This window comes from Bos indicus x Bos taurus, chromosome 1, assembly GCF_003369695.1.
Source record: "Bos indicus x Bos taurus breed Angus x Brahman F1 hybrid chromosome 1, Bos_hybrid_MaternalHap_v2.0, whole genome shotgun sequence".
Lineage (NCBI taxonomy): Eukaryota > Metazoa > Chordata > Mammalia > Artiodactyla > Bovidae > Bos > Bos indicus x Bos taurus.
This window is the reverse complement of record NC_040076.1, coordinates 52,160,012-52,186,942: the sequence shown is the minus strand read 5'-3', so window position 1 is coordinate 52,186,942 and position 26,931 is coordinate 52,160,012. Positions and strand designations below refer to the sequence as shown.

Here is a 26,931-nt window from a genome sequence, read left to right as displayed (position 1 = left end):
CCCACTGTGTAATGAGGGCCTTAAGATTAACCAGACCTGAAAGCATTGCAATGTCCAGTTGACAAAGTACATTATCCCACAAAAAGAAATGCAAATATTTATGGATAAAACAAATGTAATACTCCTAATGCATAAAATCTGCATACCTTTAACATACTTATGGAAAATACATTAAAATGTACTCATTTCTATTCACTGTATTCTTTTCAAATTCGGCTAATGAGAAAGCCAAAGGATAGTACGACTGAATATACAGATGCTTTCTTTTTTCACCAATATAAAGTATTGCATTGCCTATCAAAATGCTTTATGTTAAGCTTAGTATTAGGAGTCTGTCTTATATAATAAAAAAGAAAAGAATTCTTAATTATTTTACCTCAGTGTATGCTCCTTCTTGATACTGCATTTTAATACATAATTAATTGCTGAAATTTCTCTGTATTGAAAGAATATGCAATCTAATATTTTTACCTTAGAGCATTAGAACATGGTTTAAACAAAACAAGATTAGAGGTGGGAACATAATTTTATGCACATTCTCAGCTGCCATTATTTTATAAATATGTACATAACCTTTATAAATATTATATGAAGTACATAGAGTATATAAAATTAGCAAAGTATAAACATGTGATATTCATCATAAACTTCAGATTAGAACTATATCTTGGTGATATGAAAGGATTTACAATGTCACACCACTAATAATACAAGGTGGACTTCAACTGAAACTCAGGCCTAAGTCTACAATCTACACATTTTGTACCATAATTAAAACATGAAAGACACTATTACTCACACACCATGCTAACAGCAGGAATCACAAGATGATCTGTATTTCTTCATGAGTTTACTAAGACCACAGTAAGTACTGACTGAATACTCAAAGAATAAGCTGTCAGTGATTTGTTTACCTTGAAAACTTAATACTACTGCACGTGTGGTCTGTGCTGCACGGCTGACTGTGCCCACAGGCACTTACCCAAGGACAGAGTCTTCCTTTGGCTTTGTCTTCTTGAACTTCTTGCTTCCACTGGTCCCACTCTGGCTGAATGTCCAGCTTTCTTCATTCCAACACCCCTCGTGATCAGACGAGTTTCCTTTTCCTGAGCTTCGTTTCCCTAAGGAAATTCAAAAGAGTGTGGTTGGCATATTGGGGTGGAAAGGAAATCATCTTAATTGCTTCATAAGTGACCTCTTGACCCCTTAGGCACTATTTGCATGATGCTATTTAACTATTTCAGAGAACTCAGGACCACCTTCAATAACAGAATGTGTAAAAAGTAACTTACAGACTGAGATCCACAGTCTCATAACTCAACAGGTGCTACTTGATGCATGAGAAAAACTACTATTTACTTTTCCATTACAGAATCAGCCTGAGGTGTGGGAGCCCTTTACTGCTGCACATTATTAATTCTAATTTCCCCAACACTTAGTGGAATGACCTCCCTGGAGCAATATGTACCCTTAAGGATCTCCATTCAGGATTTGTGAGACTTATTTTCATACACATCTATGGTTGGAATTTAGTTTGGCAAGAGGTAGTCCCCCAGTCAGATACTATATTTTAAAATAGATAAATGTACATGAAACCCTCTATGAAATAAAGGTATACACATTAACTAGTTTCTGGAACTGTTATGTATTAAAGAGCTATTCACTTCAATTACAGTTCTGATTATCTAGCAGGGAGGGCTAGATACATTTCTTGTTTCTAGAGTCTACAGGTCAAGAGTCTGTCAACCATACCTGCGTGATTCTGAAAAGTATTTCCATCAGTTAAAAACCAGACTAAGAGCTCTACACATGCAATACTGATCCTTCAAAACAAAAAGTCAGCTGACACCAGTGAAAAGGAAAAAGACTGGAGTAACTTAGAACACTTACATTCTGAGAATTATGTCTAAAATGAATAGAAACGTTCCTCTGTGGTGCTAAAACATATGGTAAAATGACAAATGTATATATTCTATAAACCACAAAGACTCATACAAGTCTAAGATACTATTTTGATACTAATGTTCTTTACTGTAGTCTTAATTGCTTCTCAATACCTCTAAAGGAGGAATTCTGCTAGGTTTTCATGTTCTTTCCAGATTTTGAGAAGTCGCTTACCTCTGTCAACATTAGCTCGCAGAGAGGTGAGCATGCCCTCAGACACCAGGGTTTTATAAAGAGCACCTTTGCAAGACCTCTCCGATTTCCGGGAGCCACAAGTCTCTATCTTTCTGTGACAGTCACTGTCCTCAGGCTTGGCCTGTCCTGACAGGGTGGGTGGTAGCGCATCCTCCGTGGGGGTCAATGGTTCTGCTTTTATACCCTCTGGCACCTCACCAGAAATGTTCTTGCTGGCAGAAATGCTGATAAAATCTGGAGGTCTTGACTCTTTGGTGGGGTCTGAGGATTTCTCCTTTGACATTTTCTTCTCTCTAGATTTCACTTTTTTCTTTGGTGGCTTGGCATCCAAAATACTCCCCTTTCCACTGGAGGATGGGCGGACCTTCTTGCGAGGGGTATCTCCAAGCTTCTCGATGCCCCAGTCTCCCTTGGCCACAGCCTCAATGGTGTACATGACACTCTCGATATCTGACTCCGAGGACTGCCTCTTCTTGCAGGCCTTCTTGGGTGTGGATTTATCATTTCCGTGTCGATCCATTTTGTTTTTCTTCTTTTTCTTTTTTAGCTTCTCTGGTTTGCTTAGTGCTGTGGGATCCTCGATGATCATGATTCCATGAGGATGGCATATGTGGTCCTTTCTACTGGGAACATCGCTTATTATTATCTTGCTACTGGCAGAGTAGGAAAAATCAGGGAAGTGACCACATTTTTGATCTTCCTCTAATTCTTCCTTTTTAATTTCTTTGGGAGCTTCCATTTTTATACCTATTATATCATCCATTCGCAGCTCCTCAAAATTTCTTATTTCCTTAGAATCTCTTACATTTTCCTTAGCTGATTTTTCAAATTCTGCTTCTTTCTGTAACCTGGCTTCATCCGTTTTCTCCATTTTTGTGTCTCTTTCTTCCTTTCCCTTCTCCAATTCTTTAATTCTTCCACCATCTAATTCTTTTGCTCTTATTAGCTTTGATTCTTCCATTTTCACCCCCTCTGATGCCAGGCACATCTAAACAGTTAAACACAATGAGAACAAAACACATTATTGCATACCTGAAATTACCTTAAACTTTTAAATTGCATCCTTAAAAAAAAATTCAAAACAAACTTCAAACTTTACAATAACAAGTCCACTTCTGAAAAACTAACATTCAAATTAATAAAAGTTTCATAATATATTCATTCAGCTCTGGAGGAACACACACTCAAATTGTCATCTTCCAGTTTCTGATGAAGCTTTTCATATGAAAATGAGATTTGGGAGAAGGAGGGGGGAAGCCAGTTTGTAAGACCTGGGCTTGAGTCCCAATTTTGCTCCTTGCTAACTCTGTATCTACAATGAGTCATTTCAGCCCTCAGTCCTCTGCTGCCTTTGTGAGATAAAAATGATGATGATAGTTATCTCAGAGGATCCTGTGAGGTGTAAGTGAGATGATGCGTGCATGGCAGTGCTTAGTAAATCATCCCCAAACTCTATTCAGATATTTACCTTTTCTTTTTTTCTTGGGGAAACATGAGGGAAATAGCAACAATTTCTACCTAATCACTTGAAATTAGAAATTATAAGATGAAAGCTCTGAAACATAAGTAGTAGGTTGCTTTCTTTAAAAAACTTGTTAGCAAACTTGATCTGATCCGAACTTACATGACTGTAAATTCTGACCAGAACTATAATGAAAATGCTTTGCATTGCTAATTTATCTCAGCGTGACTATACATATTTTGGCTATCAAATCTCCATGAATTTGAATATATACTGGAGGAATGAATGGCATACTGTAAGATACATATACTATATCACTTTCCCTAAAATATGAAAATTTTTGAGTATCAAAACAGATCTGGCAGCAATTTGGTTAGTTTTTAAACTCCCCAAATTTCACATATAGGACATTAAAGGAGACTGTTGCCATCTTCCTCTGCAGCAGCTCTAGGTACTTTGAAACTGCAATCTGAAGCTATTTTCAAAAAAGGAAATTATAGTTCATTGTAAAATTCATCTTCAATACCTAGGTTTTCACTCAGAAACACTCCCTGTAAGGTGCCCAGGTGCCAGACCCACTAAAGGTATAAGGATCAGTAATGCCCATCCCACGCTGTCCTGATAGCCTCCACCCCAGCCCCCCAGCACCTCTGAGGAATTCATCACAGTGACAAGGCTGATGAGACCAATGGCAGCACAGGAATTCTTAGCCATTACTCATTTTATCTACTTTGCACTGACTGTCAATTTAGAGGAAAAAGACTATTAGGGCATGCTGAGCCCCCAACATTAAGTACATGAGTAGGAAACTGAACTGTTTTAAAAGAAAAATCACCATTTTATGGAATGGCAAGTTGCCAGAGATTGTTAACAGCTATAAAGATTTCATTTTTTAAAGTATCCATTTTAAAATGGATAATACATTGAATTAAACATCAGATACTATTTCACCTCATTATTTCCCTTAGTAATTTCAGGGCATCTCAAATCCTTCCATAAGAATTATAGTATGATTAATTAATCTGGGAAGAAACTGGTGAAAGGCTGGGGGAAGGCAGGCAGTGTGAGGTTTCTTTAAAGAAATGAAGGTGACGAGAGTACCCAGTCCTTTAGGATCATTCACAGGAAACATCTGAAATACTACAAATTTACAACAGAGCTGTCTTTTTCAGGAGATCAGTTAACTTTTAGGCCTCAGCAAACAGTTATGAAGACTGAGAAGTTCCCTTTATTAAACCCAACCAGAAAAAAAAAAAAAAAATCAAAGCAAAATGTAATTCTGAAATACTGATACATTCATCTTCCCTGTGTGCTTTACTCTCAGGGGAGATCTGCTGTTTTTGTCTTAATTTTGAAATAATTTTTATTTTCCTTTCTCAAATATACTAGTCCTTCATGAATCTTACTGTCCCAAATGGGGAGAGACACTATGCTAGTTCTGGCAAGAAGGCTAGAAAGGCATCATCAAGGTAAATTTTATAGTTTCCAAGCACTATCACTCTGGTGGCCTTTAATAAGTCATTTCAGGGACCTTTGCCACACAGGCCTTGATTTTCACAGTGGTGAACCAATGGTTTGCATTTGCACAGGTTCATCTTAGCAAACCCAATAACACTTTGCAAACTCTATTCTCAGCTTCAATATATTTCAGAATGATGCTCCTCATCACCCCTGATAGGATTCTATAGCTAGGAATGAAATGGAACAAATGCAGACATTCACTCTGGGGACATATTCCAGGAAATAGCATAATATTTCTTGGGAAGGTAATTACACTGAGCGTAGTCAAGCTTTCCTTCCTTGTTTCAGGCTCTTAAAAGTTCTTTCATAAATAGAGCATGCTAATTTTAAATTACAAGGAAAACAATTATATGGCTGGAAGTTAAATTATAACAATAAAACAAATAACTACAAATCACAAATCTCACTAACCAAAACCCAAAACACACAGAAATCAGACTCTCAGAGTTGAGTGTTGCTCTAGACTTATCTAATTATCTAATGTTATCTAATTTAACATTCTTCCTAGTATAGAAATTCATTTTAATAAAATACTAAAATACTTTGGCCACCTCATGCGAAGAGTTGACTCATTGGAAAAGACTCTGATGCTGGGAGGGATTGGGGGCAGGAGTAGAAGGGGATGACAGAGGATGAGATGGCTGGATGGCATCACTGACTCGATGGACGTGAGTCTCAGTGAACTCTGGGAGTTGGTGATGGACAGGGAGGCCAAAAATCTAAGGTAACCCTATTAGTCCTGGTTGTTCCCTGAAGCCACTTAAATCAATTCACTCATTCTCTTATGTGACAGACTTCCAAATTCTAGAAGACAGACTTTATGCTCCTATGAGTCTCTCCCCCGGGCAAACTGCTCATAATATGTAAAGGCTTCCTGGCCTTTTAAAAGTTGGGTCCCTTTTATCTAGATGCAGTATGGTCATCCTGAACTGAGAATGGACTTGATTGAAATAAAGTGGGTTCCTGTGCGAGCACTGTACTTGCCCAAGGCCACACAGTGAGCCTCGGAGCTTATACTTAAATCCATATGAGGATATAAAGGCTGAGAAATGGCAACAGTACATCCTCCAGTGAGTTGTTATGAGGCAAAAATAAATGAATGTGTGCAAATAAAACTCGCAAATGACGGTAAGTCTGGAAAACACTCATTTTTCTTAGATTAAGTTCCTAGCTATCCTGTAATACTCCAGGTGAAAAGTGAAACTATTTGTCAGTTGATATCAACCTTAATCTTTTAATGGGGACCAAAGATGAACTTGCCCCACTGTTTTTTTTTTTTTAATTTTAAAAAACAGGTCAAATTTCTGGCTTGGATTAGGTTTGTAGTCAATTAAAATTCTGGACTACCCACATGCTATGCTGGGGAGCTTGGTCTCTGCCATTCAATATGTTTATATTTTTTGTACCTAGATGTAAGATTTTTCACTTTTCCTTACAAAGTACATCCTTTCAAAATCTGAATTAAATTACCTTCCAGTTTGGTCTTATACACATATTTGATAAAGTTGCTTTTTGTGTTTTGGTCCAAATCTTTGGTAATAATGTTGAGTAGGACATGGCCAAAGACACAGCCTTCTGACAAACCTTTAGAGCCCTTCCAATCAGATTGATTTTGAACATTAGTAAACTTTAGCAACCTAAGAATGTTTAATAATCCACTCTAAATTCCTCCCATTCTGCTTACAAGAACATCGTTTAAGATGACCTGTCAGAAGTTTTGCTGAAATCTGGACTCAGTATGCCAACAGCATTCTCTCAGCCTATTTATAAGCTTAGGAAATAGAAAATGAGGGTGGCTTGTGCAGTAGTCAGGGACTAAGTACACAAACAGAAACAACGGAAGGCATATCTAGCCAAGGGAATTTATGGCTTGGAATGAATTGATTACACAAGTTATGAAGAACTGGAAAACCCGAACAGGAGGTGGTGAGGTAACCCAGGGATCAGCCACAGCAGGGAGCCATGGCAGGACAAATGGGGGAAGGAGTGCTATGAAGCCAGGAGCTAGGTCCTTGGTGGAAGATGGACCCATGGTGGGCCAAGCTCCTGGGCGCTGGATACATGAAAGAGATGTTGTCTTTGCTTACCCCTATCCCTTCTCACCCCTTCCTGCACAATCCCAGATTCTTTCTTCCTCCCATCCCGCAATTTTTCTGCCAGAGTCTCCCACTGGCTGAATCCAGGTGGAAATCAGGGGACACGGGTAACCAGGAAAGGGGAGTCTGGGGCCACTTGAGATATAAGCCAGCATACAGGACACAGAGATCCTGGGGACACACATTAGACAGTAACTGTGGGGGTGGAGCGGGGAGACTTCCAATAATCCCCAGTTTTCATCTTCTTTTTTATGAGTTCAAATATGATTAGAAGTGATTTTCAAAAGTTTCTAGGAAATAGCAGTCTATATTTTCACATGACATCAACAGAACCCGGGAACAGCTATGGATTTAGTACCTCTTAGAAGATGTAAAAGAGTTGGACATGCCTTAGTGACTCAACAACAAACAAAAAACCAAAGAACATGCCATCACTCCTGCTGCTACTGCTGCTGAGTCACTTCAGTCATGTTCGACTCTGTGTGACCCCATAGACGACAGCCCACCAGGCTCCCCCGTCCCTGGGATTCTCCAGGCAAGAACACTGGAGTGGGTTGCCATTTCCTTCTCCAATGCATGCAAATGAAAAGTGAAAGTGAAGTCGCTCAGTCGTGTCCGACCCTCAGTGACCCCATGGACTGCAGCCTTCCAGGCTCCTCCATCCATGGGATTTTCCAGGCAAGAGTACTGGAGTGGGGTGCCATTGCCTTCTCCGGCCATCACTCCTAGATGTGAGCAAATTCTGTTACTGAGAGGCAGTTTCAAAAGGCAGGGATTCTAGAGCCAGACTGTCCATGACCAAGGATTGGCTCTGCCACCAATTAGTTCCTTTTTTCTAAACCTTTTTGTGCCTCAATTTCCCAATCTCTAGAATGTGGATATTAATACAGTGCTTGCCTTAGGAATATTGAGGGGTTCAGCAAATTGCACATGTATAGCACTTAAGTTGGTATCCAGCACTGAGCAAGAATAATGCACTGTGACAACCACCCCTTTGGGGGCTAATGCCATGTAGGATAAATGCTGGCTATTATTTAGTAGTAATATTCGTACTGGTATCATTAATAGAACATCATGGCCCTCGCAGATCAACTGCTCCAATTTTTCATTCTAGGGCTGAACGACTCTATACCATGGGGAAAACCATATCCAACAACATTAGATTCAGGAAGATCTTAAATCAATTATCTTTCAAGAAGCATCTCTTACTAAAGATACAATCAAGCTCAGTTCCCCTTTTGGGTACAAGCATCGTTTAGTGACATCTACTTTTGGGTGTATATGTAACACTTCAGTGGGACTCAGGAAAGTGCAAACCAACGACATTATATACACGTATGCAAGGATGCACACATAGTGGACACAGAAGAACATAAATCAATGTGAACTCAAGTGAATAAAACTGCACAGGATTAATGTCTGTTATTAATTAGCTCATCTGCCCTTAGTAGAGGGTTGGTTGTTAATCAGGACTTGAAACAGAACATGCCTTAGTAAATGACGATTTATTCTTCTATTATTATTTTAAATAGAACAATAACCTTCTTTAAAAGTGAGAATGGAAAATCATCTGTAGGACACCTGCTGGATGGCACTCCCACAGCTGTACTCAAAGAAGTTAAAATGTTAATGTTTTAAATCAAATGCTGGGCATAAATATTTGATATCTACTGTCTATTCCCTCAGGTATTATTCTATTTTTAATAACTGTAACTCGGAGTGGGGGGCACAAAATATATCCTGTTCACCTTTGTATTCTCCTCCAAGAATATCCTAGTAGCTTTCAAAATGAAGGCATTCAAAAGATAATTGTGTTGGATTGAACGGTTCATTAGTTCCGAGGTAAATGATGAATCTAAAATGTATTCTGATTAATACCAGGAAAGAGTTACGAGTCTATAAAAAACAATGCTAATTATGACCATGCTGTGGCTTGGCCCAGACCACAATCATACTGTCCTTAGTTATGGTTCCCAGGAGCACCCGTGAAAATCACTCACCAATATTTTAATTTTACCTCTGACAACTGGAAACACACTGAGATTTATTACTATTTCATGTAGTCAGAGTGGCCTGATAGTGATGTGCTAGAATAAATGGAACTCACTCCCCCCAACAAACAAAAATCATCATGCTGAAACCTAGATCCTTTGAATGTACATGCTGGACAGACACATAAAAAACTATCCTTTTCAAAAATGATTGCAGAGAAAAAAATAAAGATATTGAAATCTTTATAAAGATAAAATGGAGGGTTTTTTTTTTTTTTTGTATTCCTGAGTTCAGAGAGGCTGTCATTTTCAATTCACGTAAGACCACACCTTAGGCTCGGGGTTTGTTATTGGGGAGTTGCTTTAAAGGCATAACAAATCTGTGCTACAACAAACGTTTATCTCCTCAAATCAAAGACGTTTCAAAATGCATTCCTTTCAACAAATGTTAAGATAGATTCATTTATTAAAGTGTCCTGCTTTAAAAGACTGAGTGAAATAACCAGTGAAAAATAATTAATCATGTGCACTAGATAAGAAGTAATACCATAGAAGAAGATGCCCTGAACTAGTACAAAGAAATGGGTATGTAGTTCCAAAATATACCATATTATTTCAGTCTTAATTATATTTTGTCTTTCATTGTCTGTTATCAAGGAGCCAGCTCAATTAAAAACAAGGCAGTGTGAAAACAGACCCACTGACACTAATCAAGAAGTTTCAATTTCAAAATTTCCGCTTTTTAGTACAAAACAAATGTTTTGCAGCCAAGGTATGTTTACAGTGATTTTGTACTGGCTTATTATTTGCCAAAACAGTGTAGACATAACCCCAGGATGACGTTCAGCAGTGTTCTTCCAAGATGTGCATCTCTCCCATAATTACATAGGATCAGGATGTTTTTGCCATAAAAATATACTGGCTGATGGTTTCACAGAATAAAGAATAGCATCACTGCTAAGAAAATTCAATTTTCTTTATTATAAAAGATAACTGGTCACACAACAGTGGTCTAAGTGTCTCTCAACACTAAAATCTGTGCATCTTAAATAGCTTACTATTTGCTTTGCTGTAACAACTGGGCCAGGTGGAATGGTGGTTTAAATGTTTATATGCTATTTCTTCAGGAACTATACCATTTTTAAAGACATTAGATGGGGTTGGGATGGCCTTTGTTTCAAGAGTCTACTGAAGTCTCCTTCAATGGTATTAAAGGAAGTCATTAGGTGTGTTGCTATATTTCAGTCCCTACAAAAGTAAATTGGTGTAATTAGAAATACAATGAAAAGTTTTAGCATAAGGGTTTTCTAAAAATGACTTGTAACTGCACAAAAAGGAAAGAAATGCACCACTTCAAATAAAAGGCCCCTTCAAATACATAGTAATTATATATAGACTTCTGTTTTGTGATAAGGGTGTAGGTGAAGCCGGGAACGACATGTTGAGGTTCTGGGCTTCAGGGGGCTGCGGCAGGATGAAGGGAGAACAAGGACACAGCAGAACACAGAAACAGAGTCACATCTAAATACCACTGATGACTGCCGGTGGTGGGGCCGGAATGCTAACATGAGGGATGAGACTTCCTACTTTTATCAATATATTATATAATTTCTGTAATTTTAACATAATTCAGCTTTTCTTAAAGTGAGCCATAATTTTCCATAAGATTTAATTTTTATAGTTACTGTAGTAAATTCATTGTTACCCATCCATTTGATTTTCATCATATGTGGTTTTTGCAAGTTAGAATGTAAGAAAAACTAGGGTGTTGAGGCCTCTGAAAACATCTCCTTTTTTTCAATAAGTAGGGTTAATGAAAACTTTTGCAATTCTCTGGGACCCACCATACCCCAAATCTTGCTTATTACATCTATGAAGAGTGTATCTGGAGAGGTCCAGCATTCTCTTTCTTCAGCTGCACCATAGCAGGTGATTTGCTTCACGAATTGTGATAGAGAAGAAAAGTACAACACAGATGAAGCCAGCAATCCTATGGTGACTGATTTTCACCTTTCCTCCTATGCTCAGAGGAACATGGGTTTCTGCTTTCCAAACTCAACCATTTACCTAGCTAGCCATCTCCTCATATAGACTCTGAGTACTGGATGTCCTCAGTTATCTCTTCTCCCTCAGCATGCTTTTCTACTTTGGGGCTCCCCACCAGGTTTACAAACATCCAGCTTTCTTGAAGTCAGGCTCCAAGATCAATCAGGGCAAACTTCTGGAAGCCCTTCTCCTACACACTCAAGTTCAGGGCTGGAGTGGTTGCTGACTCCCTTCCTTTCCCTCTGATACAGACTCAGTTGTCACAACCAACTGGATCCCTTGCAGTCTGCCACCCCCACAGCCAGCAAGCGAATCTCTTCAAAGGCTGCTCTCACCACTGCACTCCCCTGCTCCAAATCTTCGATCACCCTTCATTATTTTCAAGTACAAGTATCTCTGCTTCACACTAAACACCCTCCCAATTCTGACTTGCAGCGACACTCTACCTTCAACTTGCATAAATCTCCCAGCACAGCCCTGCACTCACGCTCGGCTGATTTACTTGTTGTCATCTACCTATTTCATGTCTGCCTGCCTTTATCTCTTCGCTGTATCTCCCCCATCTCTCCGTTTAATTATGCATAAATCACCATCTCCAGTGTGTATGGCTGGTTAGGTAGAAAAGGCAGGGGGCGGGGAGGGGAGGAATGCAAATGCAAACAAGTGCAAATGGATACTGGCAATGACTGCTGGACTCAGAGTCTGGACTCAGTAGGGAAAGGAGAGGACAGTGACATTTGTACCACAAACACCTCTCCAAGGGGGCAGCCACTTATCAGCTCTGACCACCCTGTTCTCATGCAGAGGCTGGTCCAGTGTCTCCAGGCCCTCTATGCTTTCAAGAGAAGTCAAAAGTATGCATTTACTTGAAATCTATAATTTGAAAGTATTAGCCACTAATTCAAATATAAGATATAACACAGGTCAACAAATTGTGGGCCAAACAGAGCATCTCTTAAAGGTGGGTGTGGCCCAAAGGCTGCTAGTTTCAACCTCTGTTCCCCAAGAACTTCTTCAAAGAACCATCTATCTTCATGCTTCCTCCTCGGTGCTGAGTCCCCAGAGCACTCCAGCTGAATCCACTGCTCCGTTTACTGATTTTACACATTCACTTTGGGTATCACTCAAATTGAGCTTCCTCATCTCATTGCATGATTTCCTATGAAACCACTTGCACCATTAATTTATTTCTTATCCCTTAACTTTTTACATTTTATCTCCTTACAACCGGAGAACAGGTTCCTAGAGGACAGGAGGTGTACACTATAATTTCCTAAAGTCCTCACAGTATCTCCCAAAGTATTTTCGCAAACAGGCACTTATTTAAGGGTGTAAGATGTATCTCGGCAGTTGCAAAAGTAGAATCACTTTTTAAAAAGGAAATATCAGCTCCATTTCTTTGACAGCAGTCTTGAACAATCTGTCATCCTATTCAGCCATACACATGTGTAGGAGTAAGCTGTCTTCCATAGAGCCTTCAATAACGTGCAAACTCCTATAACAACTAACTTGCACAGTCTTTTATATTTATCTAAAACAAGTGACAGAATAGCACAGTGTTGAAGATCCCAGGCTGTGGAGAGACTGCCTAGATTTCTAGCAATGCTCTAACACTTCCTGTCCATGTGACCTTAGGTGAATCACGAAACTTCTCTGTCCTTTTTTTACTGTGTAAAAGAGGAATGATGATAATACTGGCCTCAAAGGACAGGTGTAAGAATTCAATGACTACATTATAAAGTACATGAAAGAGTACCTAACACACTGTAGATAACAGATATTGGTCATTTTTATCTTATGATAGATAATAAAAATTACTTGCAGATAAAAAAATTAGAAGTAAAATAGTAATACTTTTAGGCTTATGCTCCAGCCCCTTAATGCATTCCAAACACCAAACCTGGATCTGGAGTTAAGGTCTTCCAATACCACTGACGTCAAAAGAAAGCTCACAGGTTATCTCACTGTACATCCCTATGCAGGTGGCATCAGCTGCCTCACTGTTAACAGCATGGAATAGGCTCTCAGAAACAACTGTTTTCCAGAATAAATGAATAAACTGCTCCACTTGCTGTACTGAGCAATTTTAGTAACAGATATCTTTAAGTGTAGCATTTTCTTTGCGAAAATGCACAGATAAAGACGTCTCTGTGAGTCTCCTCTGCTGTTCTTTATGTGACCTGACCTAATTAATTGCAAAAGGAAAGGAAACACAATACATTATAGTACCTGCACCAATTAACTGATTAACTGAACAGTATGAACCTCATGGAGGTTCAAATATAAAAGACTGTATTTTTCACAATTCCCTGACCTTAGCAGCACAGTGCCAAATCTCCCTTCCTAGCTGGAGTAGATTCCTGAAAAATAACTGGAATAGATCCCAGAATTTTCAGGTCTCTTTCAGCTATTAAAAATCCACCCAATTTAAAATGCCAATCAAATGCCTAAAGAGCCTTCTGCTGGAGGATCTCCCAGCTTGGGTGCTGGGAAATGGGGAGGGGTCCTCACAATGAGAGTGCAGGCCAATCTAAGACCCTCTCTATCTGCTGCCAGCCTCTTCCAATTTTCTTTTTGCCTGTTAAAGTGGGTGTAAGCACAGCAACAAATATGTGCCTACCATATTTCTTGCTTTTCTCCAAGAGAAGAGTTTTCTTGTAAGAAACAGCCTGTCTTTGGGAGGGCTGCTCAACCACTCCCCCCGTGCCCAGCTGCAGGAATGAAGCTGGGAAGGGTGAGTGGTTACATCTTCGGTTGGTTCCTGGCCCTTCCTTCACAAGACATAAAGCCACTGGTTGAAAGGACAGAAGAAGGGATGGTGGAGGTAAAAACAACTAGCCCTGGTTATGTTTTTGTTCCTACTAACTCCATGTAAGACTGAACGACCTTGGTAGGGATGTCAAGGACAAAGATGATATACAAAATATTGAACAGGCAGAGTGCTAAGCAACCAGAAGGGATGTGGTGTCAGGGCTGGAACAGGGTGTTGCAGGCCCCCTGCTGCGCCCTCTAGTTGCTAGGAGAGTCGCTGCAAAGGTCCTCAGGGGGCAGGGTCCCAGTCTTTTAACCAACAATAAGAGGTGTTTTGGTATTTTAGTACTGGGACAGCTGTTCTGGTGCAAACCAGCTGAACAACACTCCTGCAGTGGGAGTTCCTCAGACTGTCAAATGAGAGATCAGACAGTCCCAGGCCAGCCCTCTCCCCATGACTGGCCCACAGCCTCTTGCCTGATTAAGTCGAACTACCTTCTACTTGTTCATTTGCCCCTGGAAAACAAATGCGTTTTTGCAACAAATGCCAGGAGAGAGAGCGCAGCAAGCTGTTCTAAGTCTCTGCCTGCTGTTGATTTCCTCTGGTTCTCTTTTTGCTTGGTCAGAGAGGAGAAGGCAGCAGCAATATATCAATATCTAAAACGCTGCTTGCTTCTTGCCAAACCATGAGAAGACACTTCTTCACTCAGTCCTTAACAGGGCTTCTCTCAAAGCTGTCTTCACTGTGTTTGACAGAGGCCAGAGGTGAAGAAGAGGAAGTACTTCTCTGCTTTCCTCCACATGACAAGGAGAAAAGCCATGATACTCCAGGTGACTGCCCAGCCTGTGACACCCCACCCCTGGGGTTAGGGTGGGGACAAGAAGGGAAACCCTTAGTGGTCGATCGGATGGCAGCTCGGTTAGGCTGTCTCTTTATAAATCCTGAGAGAAGATCTGGCCCAAACTGAAGGTGGCTTGTTGGGGGCTTTCCCTTTGGAATGTGTGAATTTAAAGCTATTCTTTAGGATTTCTGACAACAGCAACAATTTGGGCCACAGGAAAAATTCTCTTCAATACCCTGTCATGCTTATCTAAAGAGGTACCTGAAATAATTAAATATTATATTCTGTTCAAGAAAAGATGAACATCAACTACACAAGGAAGAAAAAATAACCGAGGAAGCATATTTCCACTGGTGATTATTTGGAGATGCTGATTAATCCATTGTGCATATATTTATGTTTAATTACAAACTGGGAAGGCTTTAGGATATTACTCTAAAACACACTCTATTAGCATTATGGCATCATATTCATGTGGTGCAAATAATAATGTGAGATTTTCTCAGTAAATAATTTTTCACCGACCCTGTTTTATCAAAAGCATATATTTTTACTCAGATGTTATATGAAGCTAAGTCTGAGTATAAGCTGATTTGCTATATAATTGGAATAGGCTTATTGCAGTCATTTTACCCCTTTAAATTACGACACCAGCACTGAAACATCTGTTAGACCATAGCATCTGTTTCATATTTGGGATGCATCCCTACAAATTAGAAGAGTGTTCTTTTTAATGAGCTCTGATTTAATGGGGAATCCTTTTTTTTTTTTAATGACTGTTGTGCCAAAGAAAGAAAATGAAAAGACGAATTTTCATTGCTCTAGCACCCCCCACAGCAAAGCACCTCTAAGGCCCATACATTTCCAATACAAAACTATCTAATAAATATATATTTACGTTGAAAGTTAGTTTGTTTTATAGATTGAAAGTTGAAAGTGTTAGTCGTTCAGTTGTGTCCGACTCTTTGACCCCAGGGACTGTAGCCCACCAGGCCCCTCTGTCCATGGAATTCGCTAGGGAATGGGAAATCATTCTTTCTCCACGGGATCTTCCCAACCCAGGGATGGAACCCAAGTCTCCGGCATTGCAGACAGATTCTTTACTATCTGAGCCACCAAGGACAGATTAGTGTTGTTTAATATTTAAAAGATCATATGTATAAGTTTGTGCGTATATATATATATATATATATATATAAACACAATCCTCCCCTCCAGGAAGAGCCAAAATGGCTATACATTCATATAATTTAAGAAAAATAGTTATTTCTTTCAAATAAATTATTTTGACCAACTATATAGTCTTAGATACTTGACAAATGTATGACCTATAGTCTCCCTGCTTACGAAGACATGGTTACAACTCTAAAGGCACACTCATTGCCAGATCTTTACCACTTTAGTTCTACCAGAAATAGTACCTTGCTACTGACTTACCCAGTTCTTTCAAAAACTACTCCCTGTGGTCTCCCTAAGTTTTCTAGTTATTCCCAGCCCTCTATTTTGAGTCTGAGTTTGTCTTATACAAGAAGCATGTATAAGCATGTCAGCTTCATGTCAGATACAACTGGGTTAGTTTGTCCCACTGTTTACATACTTTACTGTTTATGCTTCTAATTTGGATCTGGCTGGACTTAGATAGTTAAAATTCCTAAATTTTAATGACACAAGCTACCATAAAATTTAGAAAATGACTGGCTGTCCCATTAAGTTCAATAAACTCAAAATAATTTATCACACACACACACACACTCAGAAGAAACTGAAACTGACTGTAAGGAAGACAGAAAACAAGAGAGAAAGTTTAACGGAGATATTTGGTTACCCATTTTGTACCTCCTAATTTGTTTCACTGAAAGAGAAAACCGCTACAACAGTGTCTGGTGCTAAAGACATTTGTCCTACATGTTCCCTTTAAGGCAGAGTGGTCACAATTTGGCAAAGGAAGTCCCCCTCCTGCCCGCCCCAGTAACAATCACTTCCGGCATCTTCCTCCCTGCCTGTTCCCATCAAGTGAGAGTTCTGTCCTTCACAGGCTTTACAAAAACATCTTTTTTACTCAACCAAAGGAATAGTAGCATTTTATATCCATGTCACATCAAATGCACAGCTGAGAGATGCTATAAAACCAGACTTCAGAACATGTCATTTGAGTTCTTCACTAAAAAAGCCCCCCAAATTAAAACATCAACTACCTGATTTAAAAGTAGTGCTTTCCAGAGATTTATAGATGTTATTAATATAAGAGAATCAGAGAAGGAGAAAATTACCTAGACCATTTTTCTGGGTTTAGGATGGACTTACTTTATCAATTCAAGAGAGACAAAAACTGACCTTATTTTAAAATACTATCTGTGAAAGGATTTTGCTATTTCCCTGGATAACCTTTTTCAATGCTTGATGACTTTTAGTAGCAAAAGTCCACTTTCCTTAAATTAAAGATGAACCCCCCTCATTGTTGAAAATTATATACAACACACATTATGGTCACAGGTGAGATAGCTCAGTTTAGGCAACACTGTTATGATTAACTTTTTTGTGACTTCAACCACTGCAGATCTATCATAATGTATTCTTAGAAACTTGCCTCAGCCAGTTGAAAGAGTGCAGACTTTCCACAGCGTTTTACAGGTTCAGCACCACCCAAGTGTGAAGTGTTTGAAGAAATCTATATGGAAAACAATTCATATAAAGAATATTAATTGTGATATCAGAATTTTTGCTCTCCATTCACACCCATTCAGGAACTTTCCTTAGTTTATAAGAATATCATTGCTTTCAAGTGTCAAATAACTTAAATGCGTTAGGTTTGGGATTATAATTTCGAAATCAGTATCAGTAAATAACCTCAAAAATAGCAACAAAAAAACCAGTGTGACTTGGGTGGCTGTTGAACTATACCAAGTATGAGTATTCCAGGCTTTAAATTTAACTCTATAACCTTAAAACAAGTTATACATTTCCACTTCCATATAAACACTAACTCAGCAACTGGTCATATAGAAAAGAGATTTAGTATCATTTAACAAAAAGCAATTAGCTAATTTTTTGTTGAAATATTATTTGGGATCCCTGTGAAAAGATAGCAACAAGGCAGTCAACAAATATTTTTTTGAGAATTGAACAGAAATGTGTTTGGCAATATGACAAGTGTTAGCCAATATTACAAATAGCTGTGAAAAGAAGAGGTGAAAAGCAAAGGAGAAAAGGAAAGATATAAGCATCTGAATGCAGAGTTCCAAAGAATAGCAAGAAGAGATAAGAAAGCCTTCCTCAGTGATCAATGCAAAGAAGTAGAGGAAAACAACAGAATGGGAGAGACTAGGGATCTCTTCAAGAAAATCAGAGATACCAGGGGAACATTTCATCCAAAGATGGGCTCGATAAAGGACAGAAATGGTATGGACCTAACAGAAGCAGAAGATATTAAGAAGAGGTGGCAAGAATACACAGAAGAACTGTACAAAAAGATCTTCACGACCCAGATAATTACGATGGTATGATCACTCACCTAGAGCCAGACATCCTGGAATGTGAAGTCAAGTGGGCCTTAGAAAGCATCACTACGAACAAAGCTAGTGGAGGTGATGGAATTCCAGTTGAGCTCTTTCAAATCCTGAAAGATGATGCTGTGAAAGTGCTACACTCAATATGCCAGCAAATTTGGAAAACTCAGCAATGGCCACAGTACTGGAAAAGGTCAGTTTTCATTCCAATCCCAAAGAAAGGCAATGCCAAAGAATGCTCAAACTACCGCACAATTGCACTCATCTCCCACGCTAGTAAAGTAATGCTCAAAATTCTCCAGGCCAGGCTTCAGCAATATGTAAACTGTGAACTTCCAGACGTTCAAGATGGTTTTAGAAAAGGCAGAGGAACCAGAGATCAAATTGCCAACATCCATTGGATCATGGAAAAAGCAAGAGAGTTCCAGAAAAACATCTATTTCTGCTTTACTGACTATGCCAAAGCCTTTGACTGTGTGGACCACAATAAACTGTGGAAAATTCTTCAAGAGATGGGAATACCAGACCGTCTGACCTGCCTCTTGAGAAACCTATATGCAGGTGAGGAAGCAACAGTTAGGACTGGACATGGAACAACAGACTGGTTCCAAATAGGAAAAGGAGTATGTCAAGGCTGTATATTGTCACCCTGCTTATTTAACTTCTATGCAGAGTACATCATGAGAAATGCTGGGCTGGAAGAAGCACAAGCTGGAATCAAGATTGCCAGGAGAAATATCAATAACTTCAGATATGCAGATGACACCACCCTTATGGCAGAAAGTGAAGAGGAACTAAAAAGCCTCTTGATGAAAGTGAAAGGAGAGTGAAAAAGTTGGCTTAAAGCTCAACACTCAGAAAACAAAGATCATGGCATCTGGTCCCATCACTTCATGGGAAATAGATGGGGAAACAGTGGAAACAGTGTCAGACTTTCTTTTTGGGGGCTCCAAAATCACTGCAGATGGTGACTGCAGCTATGAAATTAAAAGACGCTTACTCCTTGGAAGGAAAGTTATGACCAACCTAGATAGCATATTCAAAAGCAGAGACATTACTTTGCCAACAAAGGTCTGTCTAGTCGAGGCTATGGTTCTTCCAGTGGTCATGTATGGATGTGAGAGTTGGACTGTGAAGAAGGCTAAGCACCTAAGAATTGATGTTTTTGAAGTGTGGTGTTGGAGAAGACTCTTGAGAGTCCCTTGGACTACAAGGAGATCCAACCAGTCCATTCTGAAGGAGATCAGCCCTGGGATTTCTTTGGAAGGAATGATGCTAAAGCTGAAACTCCAGTACTTTGGCCACCTCATGTGAAGAGTTGACTCTTTGGAAAAGACTCTGACGCTGGGAGGGATTGGGGGCAGGAGGAAAAGGGGACAACAGAGGATGAGATGATGGATGGCATCACCGACTCGATGGACCTGAGTTTGAGTGAACTCCAGGAGATGGTGATGGACAGGGAGGCCCGGCGTGCTACGATTCATGGGGTTGCAAAGAGTCGGACACGACTGAGTGACTGAACTGAACTGAACCGAATATAACAAGAGCTGGTGAAGCTAAGTCTTATATAAAACACTGGCAGTGGCACTTAAGAGTGTGTACAAAGATTAACTGTGAAGACCACAAATCTCAGTAAGCACATCAATATACACACACCATTACATGGTGACTGCATGCTCTTCTTCAAATTTTGTAAAGCTGCAACTGGGCACAGTTGCAACAGTGAACAGCACTGTCCTATCTCATTTTTATAGGAAGACTTAATTTCCAATTTTGAGCTTAACTCAGTAAAGAGTTGAGGACATATATTTTTAAGGATCTTTACAAAGAAGTCTTCTCCTAGAGAAGTTCTGTCATCTGATTAGAGCAGCTAGCAATAGTTTATGCTGTTAATATTCCTCCTGATTAGGAATTCTTTCTCAGTTTAAGACAGGTATTTCTCAGTTCAGTTTAGGAGGCAAACCTGCCTTGTGATGATATCCTTACAGGTGACCCCAGGCCCAACAGAGAATATCATGGAGCTGTCCCTCCAGGAGAGACTGGGGGCTTCATTACTGCTAGAGAAAATTCTCCCTAGAACACCTGCTGAATAAGAGGCTTTTGTTGAGGCAATATCTAATAAGCCACCCGGATCATTTAGAAAGGGCTATTAATTTAAGTTTTAGGGGAGATTTCTCCTCCTGGTGCCATCATTTTTGACAGTCCTTCCCTATTCATCCCAATCACTTCCTTTTTCTTTAGAAGACCAATTTAGGGGCTGAAGCTTTCTAAAGATTTTCCTCTGGCTGAATTTTCTCTGATATATGTCACTTCTACTTTTTCTAGACAAGGTGAATTCAATTACTAACCTTATCATTAGACTAAGAAAACAAACACATTTAATACAATTACTAACTTGGAGTAACTTGACCAGTCACGTGAACCCACACTGTATTAATAGAAAGGACATGGCTTTTGTGTCAGACAAACATGCCTTCATTACTTTTTGTGGTGTGGACTGAAGGAAATAATTAAGACCACATCTTCACCTTCAAAACAGAAACACTATCTGCCCCGTATTCCTTTTGTGAAGATGACATGTTACGTTAGTAAAGAGTCTGGCCTGGTGCTCAGCCCATATTATGCCCTCAATCAACGGTACAATTATTAGTTATAAGGATTTATCATTATTAACACTAATAAACTCTGTTAATACAATCCCCCCAAATTAGCTACAGATTGAAACTAGAGTAAAGTGAAAAATTGCAACCTCAGAGGTTAATTATTAAATTTAATAATCTGTAGAATATTAAATTTGTCACATAATCATATAATACCCTCAAGAGCACAACAAGCTTGGTGATGCTGCAATACACAGCTTGACAGTCTTCTAGCTCTTCACTGGCTCCCTCTGCTGTTGCTTTTGTTGCTGTAGGTTTATATTCCCTGACGCTGTGTGTGTGGGTGTGTGTTCGATACCACAAAGCCCATGTGTGTGTGTAGGTTCACTACCACAAAGCCTGTGCCAAATGCCTGCATGGCACACCCAGAGGCTCAGCGAAGAACTTCTGACCTCACAGATGCATTGCCTGTCAGCTGAGTTAACATGCAGTGTTCTGCATGGAGGCTTGAGAATGATTCCTTGCCTTGCAGAAGAAACCACCACCTAATGTTTAGTAAGAACTATTTTTCCTCATTATCTAAAAGTATTTTTTACCTATCTATAGGTACAGGGGAGTATTTTAAATGCTCAATGTTGCTGTAAGCCTGATTTCCAAAGGATCATGCTGGTAGGGGGTGTATCAATGTATTTTAGCAGCCCAACGTTTCTAGAATCACCTAACAATTAAATTTTCATGGAATGATTCAACAGTAAGATATACTTTCTATAAAAATGCCTTTTGGCTTAACTGGGGGAAAGGGTTGGAACTTACGTTACTGTCTGCAGCACTGGGCATGGCTGACCTTTGTCTTGAGAGTCTTCTCTGGATTTCCAATACTGCAGACTCTCTCTAAGGTCTCTCCTTGCTGTTCTTTCGTGGTTCTCCCCTTCTATAGTGAGCCCTTAAATGTTCTCCCTCAGGGTTCTCTCTTAGAGCCCTCTCTTTCTTCATACTTTTTCTCTCAGTAATCTCACCTGCTTCTAACATAAACATAGCTTGTATAATGCTGATTTGTTATACTATTGTTCATTTCCTTGTATTTTTTCCCCCCCTATTTACAGGACATACACATCCTTTCAAGTAAGAATAAGCTAAAACCTGTCTTTCAGTGACAGGTCTGCCAGTGGAGGGAAGTGCATGTTATGTTCCCCTCCTGGGTAGGGGGCAGTAGTGGGCCATACTGCACAGTAAGTTGGTGGCTATGTTTTTTTATTTTCCTCACATTGGATGGAGCTTGCCAATCTGTTAATTCCACTGTAGTCTCTCCTCTGTCTATTAAATAATGTTCTGATAAACAGGGTGGGTATTAAAAGTATGTAACATACAGCAAAACTGCCAAGAAAAATGATCACCCTTGTTGTTAAACTGCTAATTTTATAGCTGCCTGAGGTAGGGGAGCACATCAAGGAAAGAGGTGGCAAAGATAAAAAGCAAATTAGGCAGAAGCCTTCTGGAGTTATAACAGGTATCATGAACACTGTAGTCTGGGAGGAAATGACCAACAATTGTTGAGTGAATAAATGAATCAAAGAACAAACAAACAATATGAGATAATTGGTCTTCCTTATCTTAAAAGAAATATTAATTCTTCCAATAAAACATGGAAAACGTTCACACCGATGAGCTGCAGTGTGAGCATACGGAATCTGTGTCAAGTATAACATTCCGTAACATATTGGGCATGCCATCATAAAAATGAATGCTTTAAAACCACACTAATTGCTTATATCCAACAGTGACAATACCTTGGAGAGATTACAGTTATATTTACATTAGCAAAGTAAAAATCTTCTAAGGGAAGTTTTAGTGTTCAAATGTATCTGTCTAAATGGTCCAGACTAGCTCCCTGTCTTCAAAGTAAACATGCAATTTTTCAAGATAAAGGTATACTCCAGGTGTAAGAGTCAGCCACTCAGCAGAGAAGAGGATACGTGGACTGGTCATGGCTTTCAGAACTGTTAAATAATGGATGACAACAATTCCCTTCTGGCATTACGTTTGGTCATTAGTCTTCAGTAAATGAGATCTAAACAGAGACAGATGTGTCAGTCTACATGTAAACAACAAAAAAATGCAGATAGGAAACTCATTTTGACCAACTTAATGGATCAGAGTCTGGAAACAGTGATGGCTCTTCAGATGGGCCAAGTGGAATCTTGATGAATTACAACCATCAATATGGAATGGGAGACAGGCTGAAATGTGAGGAAAACAGGTTCTATACTCTGTATTTCTTTCTAGATCTTGTAAAGCAGATATATCTTTCTCCCTTCAAATGTACACATTTATGAAGAACCTACAAGCAAAATGTTCTTTATTTAGTTTCATGGTTCTATGCAGGTTACTTTAATGGGTTTTAAAACGATCAGATTTGGTTCAGAAGGAAAAAATACCCTTCTCAGCTTGTGAGACAGAGACCCAAGACTTGACATACAAGAAAAATATATTCATTTAAAGAAATGCCCTGAGTTTACTGTTTTTTAAAAAGTGTGTTTCTAGGATAATTGTATTACACACTAAATGACCAACCTCTTCCTGGAGTCATGAACACTTGAAATTAACACTAAGGGTCTCAAGCATTTTGCAAGCCTGATCTTAAGGACATTTACAAAGCTAAACATTCTTCAAGAGAAAACTGTTGCCTAAATGATATAAACATTTTTCTCTAAGTGTATGTAATAGGACCAAGAATCTCTCAGAAAAGGGATGAGGGTTATAATGTGGCCCCTTGGGCAAATTTCTATTATCTGCCCATTTCCTCCTCACTTAATCCTTTCCCTGTAAGTTCCCAGAGATACCAGAAGTGCCTTAACAATGCTGATTTAATAACTTGTGGTAAAAATTACCACCTATAGAGCAGTGATCTCAAACTGCAGTTCCCTAAGAGGAAACCTGTTGAAAATGCAAATTATCAGTCCCACTGCAGACTTATTAAATAAGAAACTTTGGGGGTGGGGTTCAGCAATCTGTGTTTGAACAAGTCTTTGAGGGAACTCTGATGTGTTTCAAAGTTGGAGAGCCTCTGGTAAAGACTAATTAGAACAAGAATTTCAAGAGCCTTTGTGTTTTCTCAAAGGTGATGGGTGTTTTATGAAATAATTATAAAAGTTTTAGGGATACGATCACAGTAATTATAGGCTATTCTATTTCTACCGTAATAAATATACTCATAGCAGATCTTAGTAGATAATTTAATCAGTCCATCTAGTTAGTATAGTTTAGATTTGAATAAACCAGTGCAATACTCGGCTGACAATATGGTCAGATCATAACATGAGAGAGACTGAAACTTAAGAGTTCTCTTGGGTCAGCTGGGGAAAGTGACTGGAAGTTATATATATCCTTAGAGAACCCTGTATTTTAGTATACTGCTCTTGTATAATCATATATAGCATTTACAGTTAAATAGCTAAGTATGTAATAATTTAATCTGCTTAGGAATTGTAAGGGCTCTTAATTATCAACCTACACAAAATAAAACCAGGAAAAATAATACACAGAGTTTAGATGGGAACTGTATTTGATTCCAAAGCAGAACATTTTATTTTGGTTTTCCATCGTGCATGCCTTCCTCTGTTAAGGCCTTGAAACAAGTCCTAAGGAGTTTTCAAATTAATTTTTTTAAAGCTTCCTAAATCTTATACATGCATGGTCAGAAATCCTCAGAAGACAAATGCCATTGAGTATAGAGAATTGACATCTGGAAATGTCTTCCTGCACAATTCCTAAGGAAAGAGAGGTTCTTTACTAGGAAAAAAAACAACAACTTTCTTTTTGAGGAATGAGTGTACAGAACAAATTAATTCAAAAGAGGCACACGATCTCATTCTCCAGAGTCATGAGACAGTGGCTGCTTCACCTTCACGCTGCTCCCTAGGGCTGCCCAGGGCTTTGGGACACCTGATAAATCTGATGTTGCTATCACTTAAATAAGAACCGCACTCTGAGTGACAGGACCTGTTAGAAATGCATCAGCTGAGATATGCTATACAAGCATTTTTAATTAAATTGAAAACTCCTGGTAAATAACGCATATGTAAATACCAGATGTGTCAAAGACAAGCCATAACCTTTCTAATATTCATGAGTATAGAATTTAAATATATGGCAAATAAATTGTGTTTGGAAGGAAATGTTTCTAAAAAGTCTGATGGGACCAATCAGGTGCCAACACTAAAAACATTTATAGTCATGTCAAAATTCTTTTTTATCTTTGAAAAAATTATTAGTATCAAGTAAATGGATATCAATGACTAGAGGAGAGCAAGGAAATATAAAACAAAACTATTCCCGACAGTGAAAATACCAGCCTGTTTATCATAATGAAAAATTATGATAAAATCTTAGTTTATTCAGATTCATCAAGCAAATTGTTCTTAGTGAAATGATACCATTATATGATATTCTGATTACCACTTTTATAGAATAGCCCTCAACAACTATAGCAGCAGCACTATGGCAGAGAAGTCTTACAGATAAGCAAGCCAACTGGTAGGCTCGAGTTGTGCTGGTTGACGCAAGTGTCCCAAGAAGAAGCAGCATTTAAAAAAAAACTGCTAGAGCTAAAAGTAATTTTTTCTCATTTTCAAAGTAAGATGCTGGGTTTTCTCCTGCCAAAAGGATATCATTTTACATTTCATTTATGAAGCTCTCTTTATGCAAATGAATCAAAGTGATTCAATACATCAATATTAAACAGAACAGTCCTGCTTGTCATTTTCTCTCAACCCTATAAAAAATTGTTTAGTTTATGATATGCATTTTTGGTTGAAATTAATAAAAAGGAAAATGGGGAAAAACCTAAAGGAGATGGTATCTTACTTTTGCAAAAGGGATATATTTTATTATTTGTCTTATAGTGCTTATTAGAAATGAGCATATGATTGAGGCCAGGGCTTTTGTGGCAAAATAAAGAATATCAGATTGCCTTCTCATCATACCAACCAAGAAAATGCTCTCCAGGGTGTGCTCTCTCTCTCTGGCTGACAATCCAGAGAAATCTGAGATCCTGCAAGAGCTGACCCGACCTAAGCCTGGGATTAAATGCTAATATAAATACTGGCTGAAGCTACATCACAGTGCAATCTAACAGGTCGTATTCACCCTGCATTCACTGTGAGACGCATTCATCAACAATAGCATCTAATTTCGCTACTGGAAAAATTTAATAAATAAATTGGAATACTGTGGCCTCCATGTTGACAATTTTCCTAAGCTTTTAAAGCAAGTTAAAAACAAGGCAAAATGAAATAAATGAAAAACTGTTATTCTGGATGAACTCTTTAGTCAATGTTTATAAAATCTGGAGGTGATCTATGATTACAGAAAAGTAGCAGAAAGCAATAAACAGTCTGCCATGTATATTCTGTCAGTAATGGCAAGAGGCATGCCTGAAGTTCTCTATAGGTGACAAAATTCTATTCCAATACTTTCTGCACTCAGTACATTTTCTGAACCCAATATATATATTAAAAAAAAGCCATACCTCTGCAAACTGAAACAAGGCTGATGCTTGACACTGTTTTGAAGGAGCATCAGGGTGGGATGTACTTGAAGATATCTGAAAGGAAACATGTAATTTTTAAAGCACAAGCACATTTTTTCCATAACAGACTAATAGATCTGCCATATATTTCCCCTGTAGACACTGATAAAGACTAAGACATGAGTCATCACCCTCAATCCCTTTTAGAAAAACAGTATCAATGATAAATGAAGACAAAGGCCATGTTTCTAAAAACAGACGTGGAAAGAAGAAAAAAGACTGAGTTTGGCTCATTTGCTATGTCTCTTGTATGGGTATCAGATGTGTACCAAACAGCAGCTGAGAAGACCTACAGAGATAGACTTATTTCAGTGATTTTTAAAAATATAATATTAAATGTTGGAAGCTGAAAGTAAAATCTCTCTCTTATAGCACGCCCTTTAAGCTGTT

At 38.8% G+C, this 26,931-nt stretch overlaps 1 protein-coding gene across 14 annotated transcripts in view; it reads right to left on the bottom strand.

Annotated features, from left to right (window-relative positions):
* BBX (BBX, HMG-box containing) overlaps positions 1–26,931 on the bottom strand; it is a 297,884-nt gene that overhangs the window by 33,512 nt on the left and 237,441 nt on the right. For 13 of the 14 annotated variants that reach the window (XM_027566187.1, XM_027565800.1, XM_027566433.1 and 10 more), the window contains 4 exons: positions 26,482–26,556; positions 17,436–17,516; positions 2,119–3,127; positions 983–1,121 (listed from right to left, as the gene is read on the bottom strand). In XM_027566187.1, coding sequence (XP_027421988.1) covers positions 983–1,121; positions 2,119–3,127; positions 17,436–17,516; positions 26,482–26,556 — 1,304 coding nt within the window. The remainder of the gene's footprint in view (positions 1–982; positions 1,122–2,118; positions 3,128–17,435; positions 17,517–26,481; positions 26,557–26,931) is intronic. The other variant, XM_027566521.1, reaches the window with a different exon arrangement.